Source organism: Paecilomyces variotii (genome assembly GCF_004022145.1).
Source record: "Paecilomyces variotii strain CBS 101075 chromosome Unknown C8Q69scaffold_1, whole genome shotgun sequence".
In the NCBI taxonomy this organism is placed as follows: domain Eukaryota; kingdom Fungi; phylum Ascomycota; class Eurotiomycetes; order Eurotiales; family Thermoascaceae; genus Paecilomyces; species Paecilomyces variotii.
In genome coordinates this window covers 3283047-3306282 of record NW_021167140.1, presented here as the reverse complement: position 1 = coordinate 3306282, position 23236 = coordinate 3283047, and the positions used below count along the sequence as shown (strand labels likewise).

Here is a 23236-nt window from a genome sequence, read left to right as displayed (position 1 = left end):
CCGCACCATGCAGCCGTAGAACCAGAGCTGAGATCAACTTGTGGTAATAATCTTGAAGATAAGAAACAAACTGCCTAATAACTCACAGGTCATAAGATCCGATATTATTATTATTCTTCTTCTTCTTCTTCTGTGATGGACACAACTTCCGGACTTAAGCGGAGTTAGGCCATAAGACGAAACGAAAAGCAAGGAACAACACGGGATCTTCTCATGATATAGACCTTCTCTACTTATTGGAAGAGGCGTGTCTCGGACGAAATCTATCCATCCATTGAGCCATGCTATCGGAGCAAATACCATTGAGCCTGAGCGGACCTTAGATCAAGAGACATCATAACTCCGTCTATAAACAGATGAACTTATATGAAAACGTGGGGCTCGTTCTAGGTAACTTATCCATTTATTCTATCCACTTCCGGCCGGATGATGATCCTGAAACGAACTCGGAGGGTGGAAACCGGTGGAACCGAGCCGGACGGACGAAGAGGAGAAGCTTGATGCTAGCAATTGGAGCTCTACCAAGCTAGCTTCGAGGAAAGATGTGAATTATAAAAGAGAGCTGGCATGGCTCTCTCCATCTTTTCCCATCACTATCTTGCCGACCATTGAATAATACTTTCAAACATCATCATGTCGATTTTTGCACCTGCACCAGAGCCCAAGAGCCTGCTGGGTCGTCACAGACCGCTGGCGCCTTCGGCTGCCATCAAGGTCAGCCCGCTGTGCCTGGGTGCCATGAACTTTGGTGATGCTTGGTAATGAAGATTCTCGTGAAACGAAAACCAACCTGGTGCGATTGAAAACTGACATGATATCGTACATATAGGAAGGATTTCATGGGCGAGTGCGACAAGAAGACCACCTTTGAGATATTGGATTTCTTCTACGACAACGGCGGCAACTTTATCGATACGTGAGTGTGGGCTCTTCCCCTCCTATAATCCTGACTGTTGTTCTAACACCCACCCAGCGCGAACAACTACCAGAATGAAGAATCTGAGACCTGGCTCGGCGAGTGGATGGAGCAGCGCGGCGTCCGCGACCAGATGGTCATCGCGACCAAGTATACCACCGGCTTCCGCGCCTACAAGCGGGATCAAGAGATCCAGTCCAACTTTGTCGGAAACAACACCAAGAGCATGCGTGTCTCTGTCGATGCCAGTTTGAGAAAGTTGCGCACATCATACATTGATTTGGTGAGTTGACTATCGCCTTTTTCCTTCGTTCTGTCGGGAAATATCCCCGTTCTCCTTTTTGGCGGTTTCTCTGGGGAGTATCTCAAAGTCCGGAAAGGCCCTCAACAGCATAGAAGCTCTTGAGCCCTCCTTGGTTTGATGATGAGCAGTTCGAATGTGGTCCATGGCTCGATGGCCTCACATGAACTTCACTCGGAGTTTCTTTGCCTTTCCCATATGATACTTTGGCCCGACGGTATATCCCATCTATCTATCCACTTCCTTATTCTATATATACTACATGCTATACACAACCTGATGGAGAACATTGACTAACCCAATTCACTACGTGACAGCTCTATGTCCACTGGTGGGACTTCAGCGCCTCCATCGAAGAGGTGATGCAATCTCTCAACCAGCTCGTCCAGTCTGGCAAGGTCCTATATCTCGGTATCAGTGACACTCCCGCCTGGATTGTGAGCAAGGCGAATCAATGTATGTTTCCTTATACACCTCAACTCTTATCTTCCATGAGAAACACCTTCGAAATTTCCAAAAAAAAAAAATGAAAATGAAAATGAAAATGGAAATGGAAATGGGAATGGAAATGGAAATGAAAGAAAGCTAACAACCTCCTCCAGACGCCCGCGATCACGGCCTCCGCCCCTTCTCCGTCTACCAGGGCCGCTGGTCTGCCGCAAACCGCGACTTCGAGCGCGACATCCTCCCCATGGTCAAGGCGGAAGGCATGGGCCTCGCTCCCTGGGGCGCCCTCGGCGGCGGCAACTTCAAGACAGCCGCCCAGCGCGAAGAACTCGCCAAGGGAACGAACCCCGGTCGTAAATGGTTCCCTCCCTCACCCATCGATATTGCCGTCTCAGACGCGCTCGAGAAAGTCGCCAAGCGCCATAACACCGTCATCACAAGCGTTGCTCTCGCGTACGTCAGACAGAAGGCGCCCCACGTCGTGCCCATCGTGGGCGGTCGGAAAGTCGACCATCTGAAGGGAAACATTGAGGCGTTGGATCTGCAGCTTGAGGAGGAAGATATCAAGGAGATCGAGAAGAGTTATCAGTTCGATATTGGGTTCCCGATGAATTTCATCTTTGGGTCGCAGGATCCGGAGACCACGAGTCCGTCGAATGTGATGTTGATGAGGAGTACGGGTGTGTATGATTTCGTGGAGGACCCGAAGCCGATTCGGTTGGCGAAGAAATGAACAAGGGATTGTTAAAGTAATATGGGATGTTTGAAAGGAAAGGGGAAAGGCGAATGATCTATACTCGTCATGCAAAGTATGGATATATATATATATATATTACATGTCTACATTGCATTACACGAGTGAGAAATGGAAAAGCGCATCTTCCAGACCAGTTCTAGTCAAACTTGATAAATTGAGAAATAAATAGCAGGTCGAGTATCGACTCAGTCATGAAAGTATGTAGCCGTCGACCTAGTGCTATATATACCCAGGGAAGCATGAATAGTTTCGAGATAGGAGAATTCTCGTTCACGTAGCGGGGGATTTCAATATCATACTTGAGCTGTTGTAAATATATATCGCCGTTCAAGGCATAGCACCGTGATAGCGATAAGAGCCTGTATTACAATCAAGTGGCCAGGGCCAACAGTTACTTGAAGAGAGAGGGAGCAGCGTGTAGAATTCTATTTATACTTCTTTTCCCAGATTTCATTGTATACAAATACCGATACACACACAGACGAGAAACTACATAAGGCTAGGAGATTAAAGTACAGAAAAAAATAGGCATCTTATCCCAAAGACCCGAAGAAATATGAGTCCGTAGAAAATCGAACAGATCTCATGATGGTGCTCTAGGGATAAGAGGAAGGAAGACGTGATATGCTGGCCTCAATGTAGGGCCGACGTTAGTCCTTCATTATGGATTCATGTCCATGGGCGGTTGCATTTAGGCCATTACTCGCAAGCGGCGACCTAGCTTCTCCAATTCTCCGATGACACCTCCACCGGCCAAACTCCACTTCTCACCAACCCACTCCTCCGTCACCCTCTCACGGAGGAGACCGCTGCGGGCAAAGTACTCCATGAACCCTCTGGCCTCGTCTCTCGAGAGTCCATTGAGCGTCTGCAGCTGGAGGGCGTCCTCTTTGGCAGAAGCGGGCTTCGCAGAGTCGAAGAGCTTCAGCACGCGCTCGTCGATCTTCGCGTAAGGATCCGGGCGAGGGAACTCCGGAGACGAAGGATCCACACCAGCTTGACGAGCAGCCAGCTGCTTGAGAGCGATGCCGAAGCTGTAGATGGTGGGGTTGTTGGAGGCGGAAGTCGCGTAGAGGACAAGACCACCATTAGGCAGGGATGGAGTCGCACCTCCGGGCTGGAGCAGGGACAAGAAGTGCTTCACAAAGACCAGGTCATGAGCGTGAATGGGCTCGAACTCGGCGCTGCGGTACTGGGAATCGCGCATCCAGTGCGCAAGACCATCAACCGTGACCACCATCGGAGGTCGGGCTTTGAACTTGTCAGGGTTGACATTTCCTGGGGCAGTTGCAGTGAGTTCGGACCAGAGGGCCTGGAAGGCAGGCCAGGCTAGACTCGAATCCTGAACGCCCAGCTTCGCCAGCTCCGTCAGGGTCATTCCGGGCTTGACGAGCGACTTCAAGGCAGGGTGTTCGCGGGAGATCTGCAGCCCAGAGAGGACCTTTTCGTTGGCAGTCACGGTGCGGGAAAGCAGCGCGGCGGTGGCATCGTTCTGGACGTACTGAACCGGATTCGAGTCAGGAAGAGGGCCATAACTAGTGTGCGCGATGACAAGGTCCTGTGCTATAAACCGGTGGAGTCAGTATTGGAAAGACAAAGATCGCAGCAAAAACCAACTATCAGATAGAACTTACGTTCAGGAACTGTAATGACAACCCACTTCCTCAGGAAGCCCATAGCCATGGCTTGTAGCAGCTGCACACTCTTGCCTGTGCCTCTCATGCCCGTAATGATCCTCTTGAACACCTTACCCTTGTCCGGTCCTTCACTGTCGACCTTCTCGAATAGTCTTCCCATCTCTAGCGTTTCCCGTCTCACGACGGTTCCCGGCCGGCGGAATATCGACCATCCTTGCGTAGGCTTGAAGGCCTGCACAGCCCTCAATTGGTCCAACATGGGCACGGGCAGTCCGACAACAGAACCTCGAACCCGCGCATCAAGCATATTCTCGACAGACAGGTCTGGCATGCCTTGCACTTCCAGAGCGTTGGGATTGCTCAGGACAATGCGCTTGCGAAGCGCCCTCCGCTCACCGACAGCTGGCGGACGAGGACGGTCGACCTGCTTCTTCTTCTTCATCCTGGCTGACTTCGCCTGACGGTATTTTGCCGGTCCTTCCATACTCTTGGACTTCTTCTTCAGCGGCGGAGCGTACAATGGGGTCGAGGTGTGAAAGGCCGCCGCTCGAGGCATCGTTGACGGCTGCGGCAGCAACATGGTTCGTGGCCCCGGACGGAGCCTCGAAAGGCAGCCCCAGCAGAAAGGGGAGACCATCGTGCTGGGAGATATGGTGCCGTGCCAGCGCAGACAGTCAATGGAGCCGGCAGTGGCAGCGAGGTGCGTAGATTGCGTCGAGCTGTTTAGAGACCGAGACGGAGTTCGAACAAGAGACAAAAGATTCCTTTGCCGAGTCCGCGCGGGAATGGCGGCTCGCTGCTTTTAGCGCGGCTACCGGGCCAGTTAGAGCGGCTCTGCAAAAAGATATTCCTATCGCAACTTTTTTCTTAGATAGCAGCAGCGTTACTGTCTCAACATCACAACCCCCTCTCCGTCACCATCTTAGTCGAGCCGGTTTCAAATCAGAAACATGGCCGCTGCCGAAATCACAGATGCTGCGTCCGCAGCAAACGGCGCGCAAAAGCCCAAGACGGAAAAACTGTGAGTCGCATGCCCATCTTTTTCCTCAACCCAGCCCGTGGTAGCAAATCGCAGCAAGATAAATAGCTAACATGCGACTTCCACAGGCCCGTCACCGTCTCGAAGCCATCTCCATACACCTTCGACCTCGGCCACCTTCTCGCGCTGGACCCCAACCCTCTCGTCTTGCCCTCCTCCGAGTCTCTGAACGATGCACTGAAAGCCACCGCCCGCGACGGCGCCCAGTCTCTCCTGAACCAACTCCTCACCACCTGCCAAATCACCTCTTCTGCCCAGCACGGCGTCCTCCTCTCTCTTCCTCCTCGCTCCACCGTCCTCCCGCGTCACAAGCCTCTTCCCACCCCGAAGGCCCCGACGAAATGGGAGCTGTTCGCCCGCAAGAAGGGCATTGGAAAATACAACACCAAGCCGGGCGCTGCTCTGGCAGACAAAGAGCGTAGAAAGAAGCTGGTCTACGACGAAGCCACTGGCGAATGGGTGCCTCGATGGGGGTACAAAGGCAAGAACAAGGCCGGTGAAGACGACTGGTTGGTGGAAGTGGACGAGAAGCAGTGGAAGAAAGAAGAGGGGTTGCTGGCCGAAGGTCGTTCGATCCGAGGAGAGAGCCGGAGAGAAAGAGTCGAGCGGATCAAGCGGAACGAGCGAAAGGAGCGTGCGAATGCCCGTAAGCAACGAAAGGCTGGTGGTTAAGGGTATTTCATTGTTGATTTTCTTCTATATTTGGGGGACCAGAGAAAAGTATTTTTCGTTTTCTTCTTCCGGCTGTGGCTGTTGGGGCTTGGAAACCGGCACACAAGTTTTCATCGAGAGGCGTTGTATGTGGAGTCTTATGGATTCTTCTCTTCTGTTGTCAACGTACGGACGCTGTATAGTCGGTCGTGGCCTTCTTATCATGACCAGTATTTATGATCTGTCTGCCTGCCCATACTGCAAGAGAGACCCTTTCTCTTTACTGGTTCTTTTCTTGTCTTATTCTTATCAAGAAAATAAAAGCATTTCCGTCACACTTATTTTTATTTTTATGAAATTCTTATCTTGCTCTAGAACAAAATATCCGTCTCATTCTCAAGATCATTCGATGATCTGATTCTCGCGGTGGAGTGCTTCTATCGTACAATGGTACCAGGGGATTGGTATAAACAAAGATGAGGACCGTCCTCGAAAAGGAACTAGACTGAGCAAAATGTCGGGGAATTCCAGATAAGAAAACTTCAGATACAAAAACATTCAGATGGAAATGAATATAAACCAAGGCACGCTAGAGAAATGCCAAAGCTGATGGAATCGATACGCTGAATACGTATCAGCACGACGAAAAAGGGCAAAGGGAATACTTCCTAGACGCCAAACATGCTCCAGAAGACAGCACAGGTAACAAGAAAATCGTGAGCCAACCAGAGAATAATAAACTCGAACGGAGGCAGTCAACCCATATACGATAGAAGCGCGCTGTTCGATGTCTCAAGAAAACGCGGGCAGAAAGGTATAAAACGGCCTAAGTGCATATATGCCGTAAAAGATAGGATGCAACAAGGGGCCAATATTCGAGATAGTGGCCATGTCAAAATAAAAGACAGCTTTGAAGCTGCACTCCAGCTCTACACAAGCAAGACATCAACTCGAAACTCTTATGGTTCCGAGTAACTGCCGTGATTTGGGAAAGAAACATCAGACCAAGCGAACGTTGCTGGGATCTCGAACTGGATATGTCCCTCGTGGACCGTTTTGATCCCAAGGCGATCGTCCGCGAACAAAGTAGAGCTTTTTTTTTGTCCTCTGACTATAGAGAAATTTGGACACTCAGCCGCGAAAATCGTCTAGATGTGGATCGGCGAGAGCGGTGGTCCAAGTTCTGGGAGCTGAGACGCGCTCCGCATGTGGGTGTTGTCCAAGCGCTTTGGAGGGGCTTTGCGTCCTCGTGGACTGCTGGAATGAGTGGAGCTCTCTTCCTGTCCATGCTGGCTGCTCCCCGACGAAGAGATAGCGCGTTCGTCGTTAGTCGAACCCTGAGAGGACGCAGGAACCGGGTTCTCCTTCTCCTTGGCAGCTTTCACAGCTGCCTCCTTTTCGTTTTGAAGCCATTCTTTTTCAGTCCAGCATCCTTGCCAGCAGTTCTTCCAGTCACAGACCAGGAACTGGAAACAGAACCCATCAATCTTCATGCAAGGCTGGAAGCAGATACATAGATTGCGGTAGTCCATCTTGTTCTGGTCCACGTAGGAATGGAGAAGGTTCAAGTGACAGGTAATGGCGAAGAGAAGATAGTAGTTGTAAGGCGGCAGTTTGGAGAGCTCATCCTTCAGCATCTGCGGGGCGGTTGTTGCACCCTCGCATTTCTCTGCGATCATAGCCTGTGTCGACTTCGGGAATAACTCGTCTGGCAGTTCACGGAGCCATGCCTTGAACATGGAGCCAATGATATTGATATCGTACAGTTCGGGTTCATCGAACAGATTGATATCAAGTTCTGCAGAAGCGGGATTAGCTGGCGACCTAGCTATAACGGCGTCCAAGATACACTTACCCGAGTCGAATCGCCGCTGCCAATGCTTAACTTCTCTACCACTGCCAGGAACGCGGTACAAGCCCTCCTCTTCGCATCCTTTGAAGTTGAGATAGCTGGATCGATAATTAGCATCCTAATCAAACTAATAATGTCTAGGTGGGGCTGCTCACTCAATGCAGCGATAGGGCAGAGCCGGCATCCAAAATTCGGTCTTGTCCTTGCAGTCTTCCAGGCGTTTAGCAATACGCGTGCGTCGTGTCTGTTCAATCAGAGGCAGATTGATCACAGAGCAGGTATACGAGTCATCATTGAGCAGCTCCCGCTCGTTGGTGCTGCCACTTCGCGTGATCTTGCCGAAGAAGCCCTTTCCGACTCTACCTATGCGATCTGCCGTGCTGGTAGATGACTGCTTGATGTTACTGAAGAGGGCAACTGACGCGCCTGACACTTGGCTGAATGAGGCCGATGTCACCATAGCGGCTCCGCCCTTCTTTCCAGCTGCACTGCCATTCTCCCCCAAACGGTCCGTTGAACGGTTCCGAACAGCTGGTGTACCGTCTTTCCCGATCCGTTCATGGCGGAGAGGAGCAGTCTTCGGTTCCTCCAATTCTCGTTGGCTGCGTTCTTCCAGTCTCGCCAAACCGGTCGACGGACGCCGGACGGGGGTAGCTCGGGAGGAAGTTCCATCATCGTGTCTTATCGAGCGTGAGCGCGACAGAAGGTTGGCAAAACGAGGCTTGCTCTTCTTTGAAACAACAACATGGCCATTTTCAGGCTCTGTTGGAACCTTCTTAGGATGGAGACCCCCCTGTCCAAGAGGATCTTCTGAGCCCTCACCACCTATGCCTGAACGTTAGCAACGCGCTATAATTGTGCGCCCAAGTTAAAAAGAATGGACTCTTACCCTTTCCCTCTCCAGTCCCTTCAACAGATGAAAGCAGATCCGGGCTCGAACCATGGTGGCGGGTGCCATATATCGTCCGATCCCTTGAGCTTCCTCGACTCTTTGAGTTATCTGAATTCACGGATCCGTCAGAGGTGTGGATCTTGTGTGATGACCTTGTTGCTTTCAAGTTCGCAAAGAATGACCGTGACGGGTCACGGTTATGCTTCGGGGATTCCCTTGGCGACGGCGGATATTGGGGGATGGCCGTGAGGCTCGGAGTGCCAGGCTCCCCGGTTGGGTTAGGAGAACCGGCACGAAGAAACTGATCATCTGGTTTGGAGGCCCATTGAGTCACTGGCCGGATTGTCGATTTCGCGAACGGTGAACTAGGCGTTGACCGTGGTGAACGGGGCGTGAGAGGACTCAATCCATCCGAGCTTGGGGCGCCGGGGGTCAGGGGAGATGGATTCTTTCCGGGGGCATCGAAACTGGAGGAACTGAGATCCAGATTGGGGATGACGGAATGTCTAGAAGATGATTTGGGAGACATCTTGACTCGACTGTATTACTCGTACTATCTCTTCACGGGACATGTACTCTGCGCGCAGCCGGACTTTTGAGGTGCTGGAGTGTCTCGAACAGGTGCCACGAGCCGATACAAACAACCAGGTAGCATAGAGCTTTCTTCAACAGTATATCTCAACTTGAATTATCCCAATGTCCAGTCTGCACGGCGGTTGTAACGAGGACGTTCTGCGTCGAGATACCTCGCAGACTATGGCTGCTGACACCTGACCGTGCAGGCACTGCGTGCTTCCGTTGCAGATCCAAAGAGGCACGGCAAAGTATAGAGGTTTTCTTGACAATCAGTCTGCAAGTAGAATAACTAGTTAGAACGGAACGTGCTGCAACAGATAGATAGGGAAAAGCAAGGACCGTCGGGGGGCAGGCTAGTTGATCAGGACTGGGGAAAGTCGAGGCAGGGGGGAACGTGGAGGGAGGGTCAGGGCCTAGCCAACAAAGGGACTCGAATAATCAGAATAATAAGTGGCAGCCCAGCCAGACAACGATACTGTCGTTATTATCATTCTTACTGAATCACTGGTGACTGTTGAATCCGGCAAGTGGTCGACTCCTTCACTTGGAGACGCCCCGACGAAGAATGAATCTCCCACCATGGCGACGTGTTGATGATAGGAAACTAAAACCGATAGGATTAGGACTCACCACACCGCAGTCGTCATGATATCTGGGATCCTCCCCGATTTTATTTTATTTTTTCCCCTTTCCCTCTTTTCTTTTGTTATCTTCTCTGAAAGAGCAGTCTGGTGTGATTGTCCTCTCGTGCGACCTCCAAATGCCCAGTTGCCCGCAGACGCAGATGAGGGGAACTGACCACCACAACGACTACCGACGGAGGTTCTGGCGTAGATTAACAGGGACGGACCTAAAACCGAACGAGGAGATTGCGCGGCGACTCCACGTGTGCCTGGCCTGAGAAGGTCGAGTCGAGTCGAGGTGATTTGTTGACGAGAGGTCTGGGCGACACCGTCAGGGTCGAGTTCGAGAGTAAACAGTTTGTAGAGGATAAGTAGTAAGTCCAGGAGAGAGGCCGTTCAGTCTACAGTTTGACTTGGTATCTCCCCCCAGAACGGGCGATGGCAGGAGGCTCCGGACTCACTCTGGACCGGTCAAAGGCTCCTCTCGCGGCGACGATACATTCCACCTTGGTAGCGTTATGCACGCACGGCTGTGTGTCAAGCTAAGCCGGGTCCGTTTTAAGGGGAGCAGACAAGTAGTACTGTAGTAGTAATAGTTCGTAGTGGGGATGGCAATTGGGCTGGGCGTATGGAGTCAAGCAGTGGACTCGCGACACATTTACACACAGACGAGCGCCCCTCCGCTTGTTGTTCTGAGCCACAGCCATGTCGTTTCTTTTCGAGAGTTCCACAGCGCAGATCCGATCCGATTGACAATCCACGATGGGAGCACGCCCCCGGGGAAATAACGATGACGCTGCTCGCAGAACGCTGACTGGCGGGACGAGGCTGTCGATCGAGGGTTGGGGAGGCGGATAAGTGCCTGTCCCGTGATTATTATTGTCGGGATGGGGTTTTGAGTTCTCTGGGATTGGGATCGTTTCTGTCGTGGAAGTCGGTTAGTCCTCAGAACTCCCACCACTCCTACTATGGTAAACCACCACACCGTGTCACCGATAGATCGAACGGTTCCACAGGGGTCTCTGGGCGTTATTGGTGAACAACAAACGCCGTCATCCAGGCGGGATGATGTACCTCCGGCACCCGATGCGACTATTGTATTGGCCCGTCCCCAGGGACGACGCGTTGGCAGATCAAAGACAGTAGTAAGTTCGTTCTCACAGCTTGCAGAACAACAGAGATGCGTTGGTCAAGATGCGGTGTGCAGGACGCTAAGCACGACCAGCCTCCCATAGTGCGGCACGAAGACTTTCTGCGACCATTTTCCTGTCACTTCGAGCGGTTGGAGTGGATCTGTTAAAAAGGTGGCGGACCGTGGTTATCCTGGGTCCTGGGATCTGATGGCTAGGCGACTTCAGGCAAGTCGACGGTTTATAGTAATTAATGAGCAACTGCTAACTAACTACTACTACTATCGACACTGAGAATTTTACAATTCAACGGAACATGACCTCATCTGAACAATGATGATAATACATAGCCTCGACTTACCGACAGTGGCAGCAGTACTGGTAGAGCAGGCATTACTTGGGGCCCCTATCTGCCGGGTGCTTTCTTTCTTACTTTCTTTCTTTCTTCTTCTTCTTTTTTTCTTTTCTTTTTATCTCTAAACTTATACCCTGGATCCAATCCACTACCGCTGGGTCTCATGCACGCGATAAGAATATCTAACCCCTATGAGAACAGTGGTGTGTAAATGGGTAGAGTAATCAATTAATAATAGGTCTGTACCTGAGAGTCGGTTAAGTTAACTAACCACAACAACGGGAACCCATTCCGGAGTTTTACCGTGGTCCTGGGCCCTGACCATGGGATGCAAAGCAGTCCCAGATGAAGAACCCGTCTTCATCCGCGAATGATAGTTAAACGAACGATAACAGCAAATACAACCAGAACCCAGAACTATAATCCTGATAGAATGATACGTCCTAAGGGGTACTACTAATAATACTAATAATGGATAACAATAATAATGGAGACCATCCACCACGACGAAGAGCCCGTTGAGCAGGGGCCAAGGGGCACGCCAGGCACGCCCAGGAGTAAGTAGTCTACGGCTCCACTGCAGGCTGAAACACGCTCTTCTCGGTTCCGTTGCAGCCTGAGGCTTAATGCCAGCACGTGCCTCGCTTGTTTCGTCTCCCGTCCGCCCAGAATCAGATCCTTTTCCTCCTTCTGACTCCCTGCTCTTACTTACCACAGTAAGCGGATGTGACTTCTCCGCTACAACGCGCTGGCACGACGCGGCTGTGGCGATATGATCCCCTCTTCGGATCGTCCAAAGTAGAGCCCCCGATCGTGCAATCCCGCTGTCATTCGAAAGTCTGCTTGCTGGGCCGCCCCCTGGTCATTCTACGTACCCAACTAGTTACTCTTCCTCTCTCTTGCGCGGAGAGAATCCGTGCTCGCCCTCCCACACCTCTGGTGGAACCGTGCGTGATAATGTCGCTTGTCTCAGGCCCTGGCAGGGGGAGCGGGGTAGCTGCCGACCAGAAGCTCTACGTTCAGAAGCATGTCGACTATATCAAAAGCCTAGACACTGTGCGTTTCCTTCCGCCAGCGAGGCTGATCTTCGGACTGACGCCTGCGCCAGCGGAAAGATGAACTGGAATACTGGCTGACGGAGCATCTGCGCCTCAATGGCGTCTATTGGGGGTTAACAGCGCTACATCTCCTCAATCATCCTGAGGCTCTGCCTCGAGACGAAACCATAGACTTCGTGCTGTCCTGTCAGCAGGACAACGGAGGGTTTGGAGCCGCTCCCGGTCATGATGCGCATATGCTGTACACGGTTTCCGCGGTCCAGATTCTGGTTATGGTCGATGGTCTCGACGAACTGGAGAAACGCGGCCGTGGCGGGAGGGAGAAGGTTGGATCTTGTATGTTCATGCTCATGCCAGGCTGATATGATGTTCCGGGCAGTGTGCTAAACTTAGGTTTCAGTCATCGCAGGTCTTCAGGATCGAGAAACTGGCACTTTCAAGGGAGACGAATGGGGAGAGACGGACACCCGTTTCCTCTACGGCGCGTTGCTGGCGCTGTCCTTACTAGGACTTCTCGATCGGGTTGATGTATCCAAGGCCGTCTCCTACGTTCAGCAGTGCGCCAACTTAGATGGAGCCTACGGCGTGCGTCCCGGCGCTGAGTCGCATGCGGGACAAGTCCTGACTTGTGTCGCGGCACTAGCAATCGCCGGGCGTCTAGATCTCGTGGACAAAGATCGACTGGGCAGCTGGCTCAGCGAGCGACAGCTGGAGAACGGCGGACTGAACGGACGTCCTGAAAAACTAGAGGATGCATGTTATAGCTGGTGGACTGCCTCCAGCTTAGCCATTATTGGAAGGCTTCATTGGATTAATGGCGACAGACTGACTGCTTTTGTCCTGCGTTGTCAGGTAAGAGTCATGTTCCCATATTTTTATTCGATCAGAAACTAACCGCAACAGGACCCGGAAGCAGGCGGTATAGCTGATCGGCCAGGCCACATGGTTGATGTCTACCATACGGTATTTTCCATTGCTGGTCTAAGCTTACTGGGGTACGATGGCCTCAAGGAAGTAGATCCAGTCTAGTAAGCGATGCTATTCTTCCAACGCCACGAAACACGAGCTAACCAGTGATCAGTTGTATGCCTAAGGAGATTATATCGAAGCACCTAGCAAAGCAATAAAAATATTCGTGGCAGGATAAAAGGTGATCCATCGACGTAGGCCTGAGACTTCTCGCACCACCTCCTGCAATCTAATAACCCACTTTCTTTCATCTCTGGAAGCTGGGATACAAGGCAGGAGAAGATCAATCAACGCACCGCGACTTATTTCCGCTTCTTCCTAAACTCACAATTGCCTGGCAACGGCTGTTAAGACGGGGTGTGACATACTTGTATAGCCAGTAAGGTTAGCAGATGAGAATGCCAATCCAATTAATCTTGATAACGACTTTACCTCCAATATCGCTAATTACCGTTATTATTACCATTTGCACGAGCCAGAGCGGCCGGCCGGTGTGGTTCCTTCCCCGGTGTCTCTCTCCGCTGTAGACGAGATCCTTCCTGCACTGGGGACGTCACTGCCATCAATTGGCAGCTGTTCTTCTTGCCCTCGAGCCCCGCAATGAGAACAGTATGGATGCTCCCTTCTGCTCCTCTTCATCTCTATACTCGTCGCTTCTTTAATACTCATCGTTTCTTTTTGCTGGAGACGCATTGAGAAAGCGGCGAGTATTCCCAGGGGTCGCTCTTCGTCTTTTGTTTCTTCTTCAGCAAGCAACGATCCGCATCTCTTACCTGTTGCTTCCTCTTTGTTTCTTTGCATTGATTTGTTTCTATTGTCCCAGGATGGATCCCGATGCTCTGTGGTGCAACATCTGCCCCAAGCAGCCCCGGTTCAGCGATGTCTCTCACCTTCTCACCCATGTCTCTTCCAAAGCCCATCTATCCCATTACTTCAAGCTTCAGGTCCGCAGTCACCAGGAACCTCACGCAGGTCATATGCTGGAGCAGTATGACCGTTGGTACAAGGTCAATAACTTGGCCAAACTGCTGTCAGATCGGATGGCTTCGAAAGAAGCACGGAAAAATAAAACTCACGGTCGATCCCTGCCTACGACTTCGACATCCACTAAGAGGGCTACAACACGCAAGTCCTCGTCTGCAAAAGCCAACACCTTCGTAACCCAGAACTTCCTGCCCGATTTCCTTGACCCTCGTCTTTCCCAGTCATGTTTTGATAATGCAAGTGGAATCAGAGACCAACCGTCCTCGACTGGGTACAATGCTTCGCGCTCAAACGAGATAACTGACATCCGTACGCAACACTGGCCAGTCTGTCCGGTCGTCCCAGCAGAATCTCCCACACGGGTGGGGTCTGGCCCTTGGAAAATCGAGCGAGAATCCCACTCTGGAGATGAATCTGTGTCTGTCTTGCATGCTACACCCCCTTGGTCTGACGGACTCGATGCACCTCGGGGTCAGATGCCCCTCTCCTTCCCCCGCTCAGCCGGTTCTGATCCCTTCGTCGATGATGACCAGACCTATGGATACCTTGACGATAATGAAGATGAGAGGGAACGGGTGGATGAGATGGCAAGGCTGAAAGGTGTCCTGTGGCCTGGCATGGACATATTCGATTCGGCCACAGAGCAGATGAGACGGAAACGGAACCAGAAGAAGGATGGCAGCATCCTCAAAATGATGGAGAAGACGTCAGAGAGCATTGAACCCACCGAGATGGTCTTTTCCCCTACAGGCATCCTACGGAAGGAGCGGTTCATATCTGGCAATGTCGATGACTCCAGTCCACTCAAGGGCGAGACTCCGATCCCTAAACGTCGCGCTGTCCGCCCGAAGCGTGGTCCGCTTTCACAATCCGACCCCAACGCAGCCTCGCGGTATCCTTATGATAGGCAAAGAGCTAAGAAAAGATCCAATTACGGTCGGGATCACTCTCTGGAGGAGCTGTCTCGACAAGCACTCCCGTTACTTGAGAACCCCGGAGGTAGTCGGCCGTTTGGCAACCACGGAAGCTATTACTCATCTCTTGTAGACGATGAGAGCGACCTCAGACTGACACTGGGCAGCTTTGATGAAAAGCCCCGTGGCGGATTCAGGGTCTTCGCCGACGAATGGAGGCCCTTCAAGAATGCAGCAAAGGATCAGTTCCGGGACGGTGATCCACCTTCGCTTCCCTCGCAGCATCGCCATCAGTCAGGAGCTGCTGGCCATCTTCAGTCATCAATCACCAATAAGGGGTATTCAACCGCTGCACCAAGCTCGTCCCACCGCTACATGACTGAGAAGGAGAACATCGAGCCCATTCTCAACTGTCAGGGGAGAATCGACCCTCTCATTTCGTGGCATGCCTCCTGGACAAAACAGCAATATGAGGAAGATAGATATCTCTCGCAGTACTTTTACGGAGACAGTAGTAACCATGTTGACTTTGGCACTTTTGGCGGTAACGACCTGTCCGGATATTCCTCTAACCCGTTGGCCTCCTCGTATCAGCACTTTCCACTTAATGACGATAAGACGTTTGCAGCAATCGCCAGTTCAGCCTCGAGTACACCAAAGATTAAGCGGGCTGTTTCGACTGATTCAACTATTTCTGAAATGGGTCAAGATGATGTTGGGCGTCTATACTTGGACGGATGTTCTGACTAATTACGGGGTTGTTTTTTTTTTTTTTTTTGACGAGGTATATTTACTAACTGCGCTCGCAGCCTTCTTGTCTTTCACTCCGACTATAGAGCTCTCTGCTCGTTATATTCTGTTGTAGCAACCCGCAATGACCCTAAAACGCATGATGGCTTTTTCTATTGCAGCCCATTCTTGTCCAGGTTGCGGCGCGGCTCATTCCGTGTTCTTCGTTCATCATGGCATTAACTTTATTGCTGTACACTAAAATTGTTACAGAGATGGCGTTCTTATTCCTGTCATAATAGCCATATGGCATGTACCCTAGCATTACGACCTCAATTTCTAGTAAGTTGTGTCCTACATTCGAAGTTTGTAATCAAGACGTAGTCTCTCTAGTGAAAATCGAAGCGAGAGAGTTCGGAACTACTCGTATAAGCGTTATCTATACATGTAGTATTTTCAAACCCCTTCATTATATGCCTGCTGATTAGCTGGTAAAGCTTTTCAGCCCTAAATACACACCGTTTGGTGTCTACATACCTAATCAGCGACTGCGATGGGCTATGGTTAATTAGGTAATCCAATTAAATGGGAAACGCCGTGGCGCGTCAGCGGCACGCGTCAAGCTCGCTCGTTTTGAGAGCTCTGCGGAGGCGACGGCGAATTCGGATGATACTACATTGCGAAAACATCAGCATCTATTCTTTGGTCCTCTGGCTCAACTGTGGTAAGAATCGGCTGATAGTGAAATCAAAGTTAGCTGGAAGGCGTGGCTCAGTACAAACACTTGCAGCAGCAATTAGAGGAGACATGGGAAGCGACAGCGTCGACAGGATTCTCGTCTCCTTCTAGATTTTATACGCCCGTTCTGATATCTACTCCTCCTCTGTTCTTTTTACAACCACGATTTCTCCGCTGTCCACTCAGTTTCTCATTCTGCAGTGTCTCTAGTCGCCGACGGATGGCAATATGCCGCCCTTATCGTCTCAATCGTCCTTGTCGTCCTCACCAAGCCTCAAGCGAAAACAACAATCCATTTCGAGCTTCTTCACCAAGAAGACACCTGTGACGGAAAATGGAGCCTCCAAAAGCTGTGCTGAGGAGCGGAGCGCTCAACCAGAGAAAAAGAAGGTCGCTGCAGGAAAAGAGAATGATAAGGATGAAGCTAGGACATATGAGCCGGAGGAAGAAAATGACGATGAGGATATCGTACCACCTGCTCCGAAGAGACCAAAAGTGAACGACTCGCTGAAAGAGTCGGCTGGAGAACCGGAGAAGGCTAGCCAGTCTTTCCCTTCTAGCAGTGCTGGACGGACGGAGCGTTTCCGGTTTGGAAGTTCTCAGGTCTCGGAGACGGGAGTGGATAGTCAATCAAATGAGGATTCGCGTGAGACTGATAAAGTCCGCAGAGAGAAGGACAAGCTACACCAGAAATTCGTGAAGAGGCTCGGAGGCGCAGATTGTCTTATAGGCATCGGGAGACCAACAGCTATGGAAGAAGAGAGTGCTGCAGCTGAAGCTCAGGATGGAGGCGATGAGGATGAGGAGCCTGCACCCCCGCCTACGAAAGGAAGGGGTGGAGCTTCGAAGAAGGGTGGTAGCAAGCTTACGCCTATGGAGAAGCAGGTCATTGAGATCAAGCGTAAACACATGGACACAATCCTGGTGGTGGAGGTCGGGTACAAATTCAGATTCTTTGGTGAAGATGCCAGAGTGGCTGCGAAGGAGTTGAGTATCGTGTGCATTCCGGGAAAGATGAGGTTTGATGAACGTACGTGATCACTGATCCTTGGTTCCTATTTTTTGCAACGTCTTCACTGAATGCGGACTGACTGTTTGGGAATCAGACCCTTCTGAGGCACACCTGGACCGCTTTGCCTCGGCGAGTATACCCGTGCACCGACTGCATGTCCATGTAAAACGTTTGGTCGCTGCTGGACATAAGGTTGGAGTGGTGAGGCAGATCGAAACAGCTGCCCTGAAAGCCGCAGGCGACAACCGCAACGCCCCATTTGTTCGCAAGCTCACGAATCTCTACACAAAGGGAACCTATATCGATGATGTAGAAGGATTGGGCGAGCCTACTGCCGCTGCATCCGGTGGTGCATCCCCTGCTACTGGATACTTGCTCTGCATAACGGAGACAAATACCAAAGCCCTGGGTACAGATGAGAAGGTTCATGTCGGCATTATCGCTGTCCAACCTGCTACGGGCGATATCATATATGACGACTTCGAGGACGGATTTATGAGAAGCGAAATCGAGACGCGTTTGTTGCATATCGCTCCTTGTGAATTCCTCATTGTTGGTGAGCTCTCAAAAGCTACAGAGAAGCTTGTGCGGCATCTTTCTGGAAGCAAAACGAATGTTTTTGGGGACAAGATCCGGGTGGAAAGAGTTGCACGATCAAAAACCACAGCTGCAGAGTCCCATAGTCACGTTTCAAGCTTCTATGCAACTAAGATGAAGGCCCCCGGCACCGCCAATGATACCCATGCCAGCAATCTCCTCCAGAAAGTGTTGAATCTTCCAGAACAAGTCACTATATGTCTATCTGCGATGATCAAACACATGTCTGAGTACGGTCTCGAGCATGTCTTCGACCTGACCAAGTATTTCCAGTCATTCTCTGCAAGATCCCACATGCTTCTCAATGGCAACACGTTGATGAGTCTCGAGATCTACCAGAACCAAACAGACAATTCTACCAAAGGCAGTCTATTCTGGACGCTGGATCGAACGCGTACTCGCTTCGGACAGAGACTACTTCGCAAATGGGTTGGCCGGCCCTTGCTTGATAAAGCCAAGTTGGAAGAGCGAGTTAGCGCAGTTGAGGAGCTGAAAAGTCCGGAGCGGACCGTCCACGTCGAACGCTTGAAAGCTCTACTGGGTAAGGTGAAAAGTGACTTGGAAAAGAGTCTTATCAGGATATACTACGGAAAGGTATGGCGATGTTATTTTTCGTTAGCAGCGCACATGCTTACTTATGAGTAATAGTGCACCCGCCCCGAGCTTCTCACTGTCCTCCAAACAATGCAGATGATCGCGAATGAGTTCTCTGATGTCAAGACACCTGCGGATTCTGGGTTCAGCTGCACTGCGATCAGTGAGGCCATTGCTTATCTCCCTATCATTCTAGACGACGTGGTCAGCTTCTTGGATAAAATCAACATGCACGCCGCAAAGAACGATGACAAATACTCTTTCTTCAGGGAATCTCACGAGACCGAAGATATCACTGAGCAAAAGCTCGGTATCGCAAGTATCGAGCATGAGTTACAAGAGCACCTCTCGGTAGCAGCTGAGACCCTTGGAAAGAAGAAAGTCGACTACGTCACTGTTGCTGGTATCGAATATCTCATTGAGGTCGATAATAACTCCCCATCTATGAAACGTGTCCCTGCCTCCTGGGCCAAAATCAGCGGCACGAAGAAGCTTTCGCGCTTCCATACGCCGGACGTTATCAAGATGATCCGTCAGCGGGATCAGCACAAAGAGGCACTGGCTGCTGCTTGTGATAAGGCGTTCATGGCGTTTCTCGCGGAAATATCGGCCAATTATCAGTCTTTTCGAGACTGCATTCAATCACTGGCAACGCTGGATTGCTTGCTTTCTCTGGCAGCCATTGCCAGCCAGCCGGGCTACGTCAAGCCCCAATACACAGAAGAAACGCGCATCTCTATAGAGAAAGGTCGTCACCCAATGGTCGAGCAGCTCCTTCTCGACAGCTATGTCCCAAATGATACTAACCTTAGCACCGATGAGACGCGCGCTCTTCTCGTCACAGGCCCTAATATGGGCGGAAAGTCGAGTTATGTCCGACAGGTCGCTCTCATTGCAATCATGGCCCAGATAGGTTCTTATGTGCCGGCGGAATCTGCGACTCTTGGCATGCTTGATGCCGTTTTCACACGTATGGGCGCATTTGATAATATGATGGCTGGTGAATCGACCTTTATGGTCGAGCTGTCAGAGACAGCAGACATACTTAAACAAGCTACTCCCCGTTCGCTAGTCATCCTTGATGAACTTGGCCGCGGAACATCCACCCACGACGGAGTGGCCATCGCACAAGCCGTCCTGGACTACATGCTCCGCTCAACTCGCAGTCTTACCCTCTTCATCACGCACTATCAGCATCTCTCCAGCATGGCCCAGTCTTTCCCAGACCATCAACTACGTAATGTGCACATGCGCTTCACCGAGTCCGGATCCGGGACCGACGAAGAGATCACATTTCTCTACGAGGTAGGCGAGGGTGTCGCGCATCGTAGTTACGGATTGAACGTCGCACGTCTAGCGAACCTGCCTCATTCCGTCCTGGAAGTGGCCAAGCAAAAGAGTGCAGAATTGGAAGAGACGATTCGTCGCAAGAGACTCGGAGCTCTCGTAAAGACGGTGCATGATATCGTGGACGATGGCCCCAAAGATACGAACGTACTTATTGACAAGCTGATGATGGGAGCGGATGCATTGTAATAGATGAAGCGGCTGCCTCGTTACTGGTCTTCCAGTAAGAACCGTGTGCAAATGGCGATATTTATTTCGGCTGTTGGTAATGTAAAAGTAAAATAGAGCAGGATACCCCTTTGTACAATACTATGTGTGTAGTTGGTCACTTAACCGTCCTGTTATATATTATATATATTATCGTGTTCTTATTATACTACAGAATTTGCGCTGAGCCCGTCCTATAATGTATCTGTTATCACTCGATTATGTCCGACAGATGATGCCTTTTCCAATTGCTATCGTCTCTCTTGCGCAGAGTGCATCAGACTCTACTAATTAGTATAGATCAGGATGCGCAGCTTTGATGATGTCGGCACCCTATATTTTGATATGTGGTGTTAGAACCCCGTTTCTCTTTATTCATTTACGCAGTGAAGCGGTAGCAGCGAAAAGGGAAGGAGGGATTATTTAGAGGCTTACTTTTTCAGCAACCATATACACGGCATTCTGGATACGACAATCCGGAATGACTGGGAAGACGGACGCATCGATGACTCTGAGGTTCTTGGTCCCGTGGACGATAAGTTCCGGATCAACGACGCCTTGCAAGATATCTTTCCCGAGACGGCATGAACCGCAGGGGTCTGAAATTTCCGGTCAGCATGTATTTCTCTTTCTGATTTCCCATCTCACGCCAGTCTATGAGTCAAGGAAGGAAATGCAAAAGGGGGGCATAACATACGATATCCCGTTTGGCAACGTTCCATAATGGCTTTGTTCATTGCCTCGTCCGACTGTCGTGGCATCGCGAATGGGTATTCCTCGCGGATAATCTCACTGAAGCCCTCGCCGTTCATCAGGACGTCGTCGACAAACCGGACACCTTCGCGAAGAGCGACCAGGTCGAGGGTGTTAGAGAAGTAGTTCAGGTTGATGTATGGTTGTACTAGTGGGTCAGTGGATTGGAGCTTGATCACCCCGTTCCGGGATAGAGGACGCAAGAGATCGACGATGATAGTGATGTATTCGCCTGTTGGAGGGGTGGGGTAGTGCCATTGGAAGGCATCAGCGAACATGGGCTATAGTTATCAGAAGAATTCGGGTTAGTCTCTCTCTCTTCTCCTGCTATAGTTCCCCGGTATATGAGGGGGGGTTGTGGGATGGGAATGAGTTCAGATGTGCTTACCACAAAGTCAATCTCAAAGTGTGGTTGACCACCTGGTCCGAAGGGGTCTTTGTCGCCATTCTTCTTCTTGGCTTCTCTGTACTCTGCACTCATCTCCAAGCGCTCATCGATACGTGGGAAACCAATCATTTCGAGGAGTGTACTGCCCAATGGGCCTTTCTTGCTCTTCTGGTACTGTTCTGCGGCAGCTTTATACATCGGCCCTGCGCGAAGGAGGATGTTATCCAATCCATAGCCGTCCTGGACTCGGAACACGTGGGATAAAATCGGATGGTCGAGGACATTCTGGCCAACATTGGGTGATTTGACGATAGGCTTGATGTTATGTTCCGACAAGACATCCTCCGGTCCAATTCCAGAGAGCATGAGCAGTTTAGGTGACTCGAAAACTCCCGATGACACGATCACTTCGCGCTTGGCCTTGAATGTGATATCCTTGCCATCACGGATGACAGTGACGCCCGTCGCGACATTTCCGTCGAAATGGATTTTCTTCGAGTGTGTTCTATCGAGAACGTTGACGTTGGGTTTACCATCGACGAATATCCAGCCCGAAGACCGCTGGCCGTTGTATGTCGAGTTGACGGCTTTGAACAGTCCGTTTACTTCGCCGCCATAGACGTCGCCAGTGACCTTCTGGCCTTTACTCACCCATGCCTTGGCCAGCCTCTGTCGGAAGGGTTCCAGCTCAGGGACCAAGGAGCCAGGTGAGATGTGGATGGGGCCTCCTGATCCGATCCTGGATAGGGATGGGTCTGCATATCCTTCGTCATCGTGGTATGTTGCTGGCTTTATTGAACAAGAAGATACATATCAGCCCTGGCCTCATCCGGAATATATTCAAGCTGTATTCCGTTAAATTGTCTCGTCTCACCTTGGAAAAGTACTTTTCGCAGTGCGCGTAATCCCACGTCTGACCTCCGTATTCTACCCAGTCATCGTAAGTAGCCTTGCTACCCCTGACCCAGGTATGATAGTGAGTGCAGCTACTTCCACCCAAGACTTTTCCTCTCGTGTTGGGCTTTTCGACTCTCGTATACTCGGGACGGTCGATCAAGGTCGTCTTGTACTGCCAGTCATAGTTACTTCCGCGCAGCTCGAATGCTCGTCCTGGGGTCATGATTTCAGGGATGTGTTTCGCGTCACTAGATTTGAATTACTCCGTAAGCCATTGGTGCCACATTCCAATTAGGTTCTTATTGGGTTGGATTGATGAAACTAAGAAGCAAAAACAAAGAGGAGAAAGGAACCATACGCTGGACCAGCTTCAATCAACAGAATCGACACACTAGGGTTCTCTGCAAGTCGACCAGCGACTGCACTTCCTGCGGTGCCTCCTCCCACGACAATGAAGTCGTATTCCTGCGTCACTTCGTGAGACATGGTTTCGGTTCTGCTGCTGTCCAGATTACGTGAAGGGAGAGAGCCCGAAATTTCAGACATAACTAGATCTGCTGAAGATATGAGAGCTACATCAGGAGATGGAGAAGAAGGAGGTGTGCATATTTATATTCCTCTACAACTAATACCACAGCCTGGAATAGAAGACGTAAACATTAGGAAAGTTTCCGAACTGTCGTATATTATTACATGCATGCTGTGCGAAAGCAACAAGCAACACCCACATCCACATCCAAACACGCACGCAGTGCGCATCTCGTTCAACGACAATTCGACAATTTTTTCGGAGATTCGAAAGACTCAGATGGACTCGAAGGTAAATGATTTTATGTCTACATCATCAATCAATCCACGATGAAGATCTGCACG

General features: G+C 50.7%; 8 protein-coding genes across 8 annotated transcripts; 5 read left to right on the top strand and 3 right to left on the bottom strand.

Annotated features, from left to right (window-relative positions):
• The first annotated feature begins 143 nt into the window (after window positions 1-143).
• C8Q69DRAFT_453060 (NADP-dependent oxidoreductase domain-containing protein) lies at window positions 144-2605 on the top strand. The gene is made up of 5 exons (XM_028629602.1): window positions 144-758; window positions 830-916; window positions 974-1199; window positions 1535-1673; window positions 1820-2605. The coding sequence occupies exons 1-5, from the start codon at window positions 634-636 to the stop codon at window positions 2395-2397; spliced, it is 1155 nt and encodes a 384-aa protein (XP_028489585.1). The 5' UTR covers window positions 144-633; the 3' UTR covers window positions 2398-2605.
• A 223-nt stretch (window positions 2606-2828) lies between these two features.
• On the bottom strand, window positions 2829-4852 carry C8Q69DRAFT_412063 (putative mitochondrial ribosomal protein DAP3). Its single transcript, XM_028628312.1, has 2 exons — window positions 4056-4852; window positions 2829-3984 (listed from the first exon to the last, which is right to left on the bottom strand). Exons 1-2 carry the CDS (start codon window positions 4693-4695, stop codon window positions 3113-3115), a joined length of 1512 nt encoding a protein of 503 aa, XP_028489584.1. The 5' UTR covers window positions 4696-4852; the 3' UTR covers window positions 2829-3112.
• An 81-nt stretch (window positions 4853-4933) lies between these two features.
• On the top strand, window positions 4934-6087 carry C8Q69DRAFT_453056 (putative ribosome biogenesis protein). Its single transcript, XM_028629601.1, has 2 exons — window positions 4934-5079; window positions 5166-6087. The coding sequence occupies exons 1-2, from the start codon at window positions 5009-5011 to the stop codon at window positions 5767-5769; spliced, it is 675 nt and encodes a 224-aa protein (XP_028489583.1). The 5' UTR covers window positions 4934-5008; the 3' UTR covers window positions 5770-6087.
• Window positions 6088-6531: 444 nt separating this feature from the next.
• C8Q69DRAFT_42182 (hypothetical protein) lies at window positions 6532-9251 on the bottom strand. The gene is made up of 4 exons (XM_028628396.1): window positions 8490-9251; window positions 7756-8425; window positions 7604-7698; window positions 6532-7546 (listed from the first exon to the last, which is right to left on the bottom strand). Exons 1-4 carry the CDS (start codon window positions 9019-9021, stop codon window positions 6897-6899), a joined length of 1947 nt encoding a protein of 648 aa, XP_028489582.1. The 5' UTR covers window positions 9022-9251; the 3' UTR covers window positions 6532-6896.
• Window positions 9252-12133: 2882 nt separating this feature from the next.
• On the top strand, window positions 12134-13263 carry C8Q69DRAFT_484613 (terpenoid cyclases/protein prenyltransferase alpha-alpha toroid; the record flags this gene model as incomplete). Its single annotated transcript, XM_028631775.1, has 4 exons — window positions 12134-12232; window positions 12285-12570; window positions 12635-13086; window positions 13138-13263. 4 exons carry the CDS (start codon window positions 12134-12136, stop codon window positions 13261-13263), a joined length of 963 nt encoding a protein of 320 aa, XP_028489581.1.
• A 764-nt stretch (window positions 13264-14027) lies between these two features.
• On the top strand, window positions 14028-15851 carry C8Q69DRAFT_503442 (hypothetical protein; the record flags this gene model as incomplete). The annotated part of the gene is made up of 1 exon (XM_028632492.1): window positions 14028-15851. One exon carries the CDS (start codon window positions 14028-14030, stop codon window positions 15849-15851), a length of 1824 nt encoding a protein of 607 aa, XP_028489580.1.
• A 617-nt stretch (window positions 15852-16468) lies between these two features.
• On the top strand, window positions 16469-20450 carry C8Q69DRAFT_495215 (DNA mismatch repair protein MSH3). Its single transcript, XM_028632227.1, has 3 exons — window positions 16469-17598; window positions 17675-18771; window positions 18826-20450. The coding sequence occupies exons 1-3, from the start codon at window positions 16797-16799 to the stop codon at window positions 20305-20307; spliced, it is 3381 nt and encodes a 1126-aa protein (XP_028489579.1). The 5' UTR covers window positions 16469-16796; the 3' UTR covers window positions 20308-20450.
• On the bottom strand, window positions 20451-22963 carry C8Q69DRAFT_453037 (hypothetical protein). Its single transcript, XM_028629600.1, has 6 exons — window positions 22722-22963; window positions 22341-22611; window positions 21467-22255; window positions 21023-21359; window positions 20761-20924; window positions 20451-20658 (listed from the first exon to the last, which is right to left on the bottom strand). The coding sequence occupies exons 1-6, from the start codon at window positions 22907-22909 to the stop codon at window positions 20617-20619; spliced, it is 1791 nt and encodes a 596-aa protein (XP_028489578.1). The 5' UTR covers window positions 22910-22963; the 3' UTR covers window positions 20451-20616.
• Window positions 22964-23236: the final 273 nt, after the last annotated feature.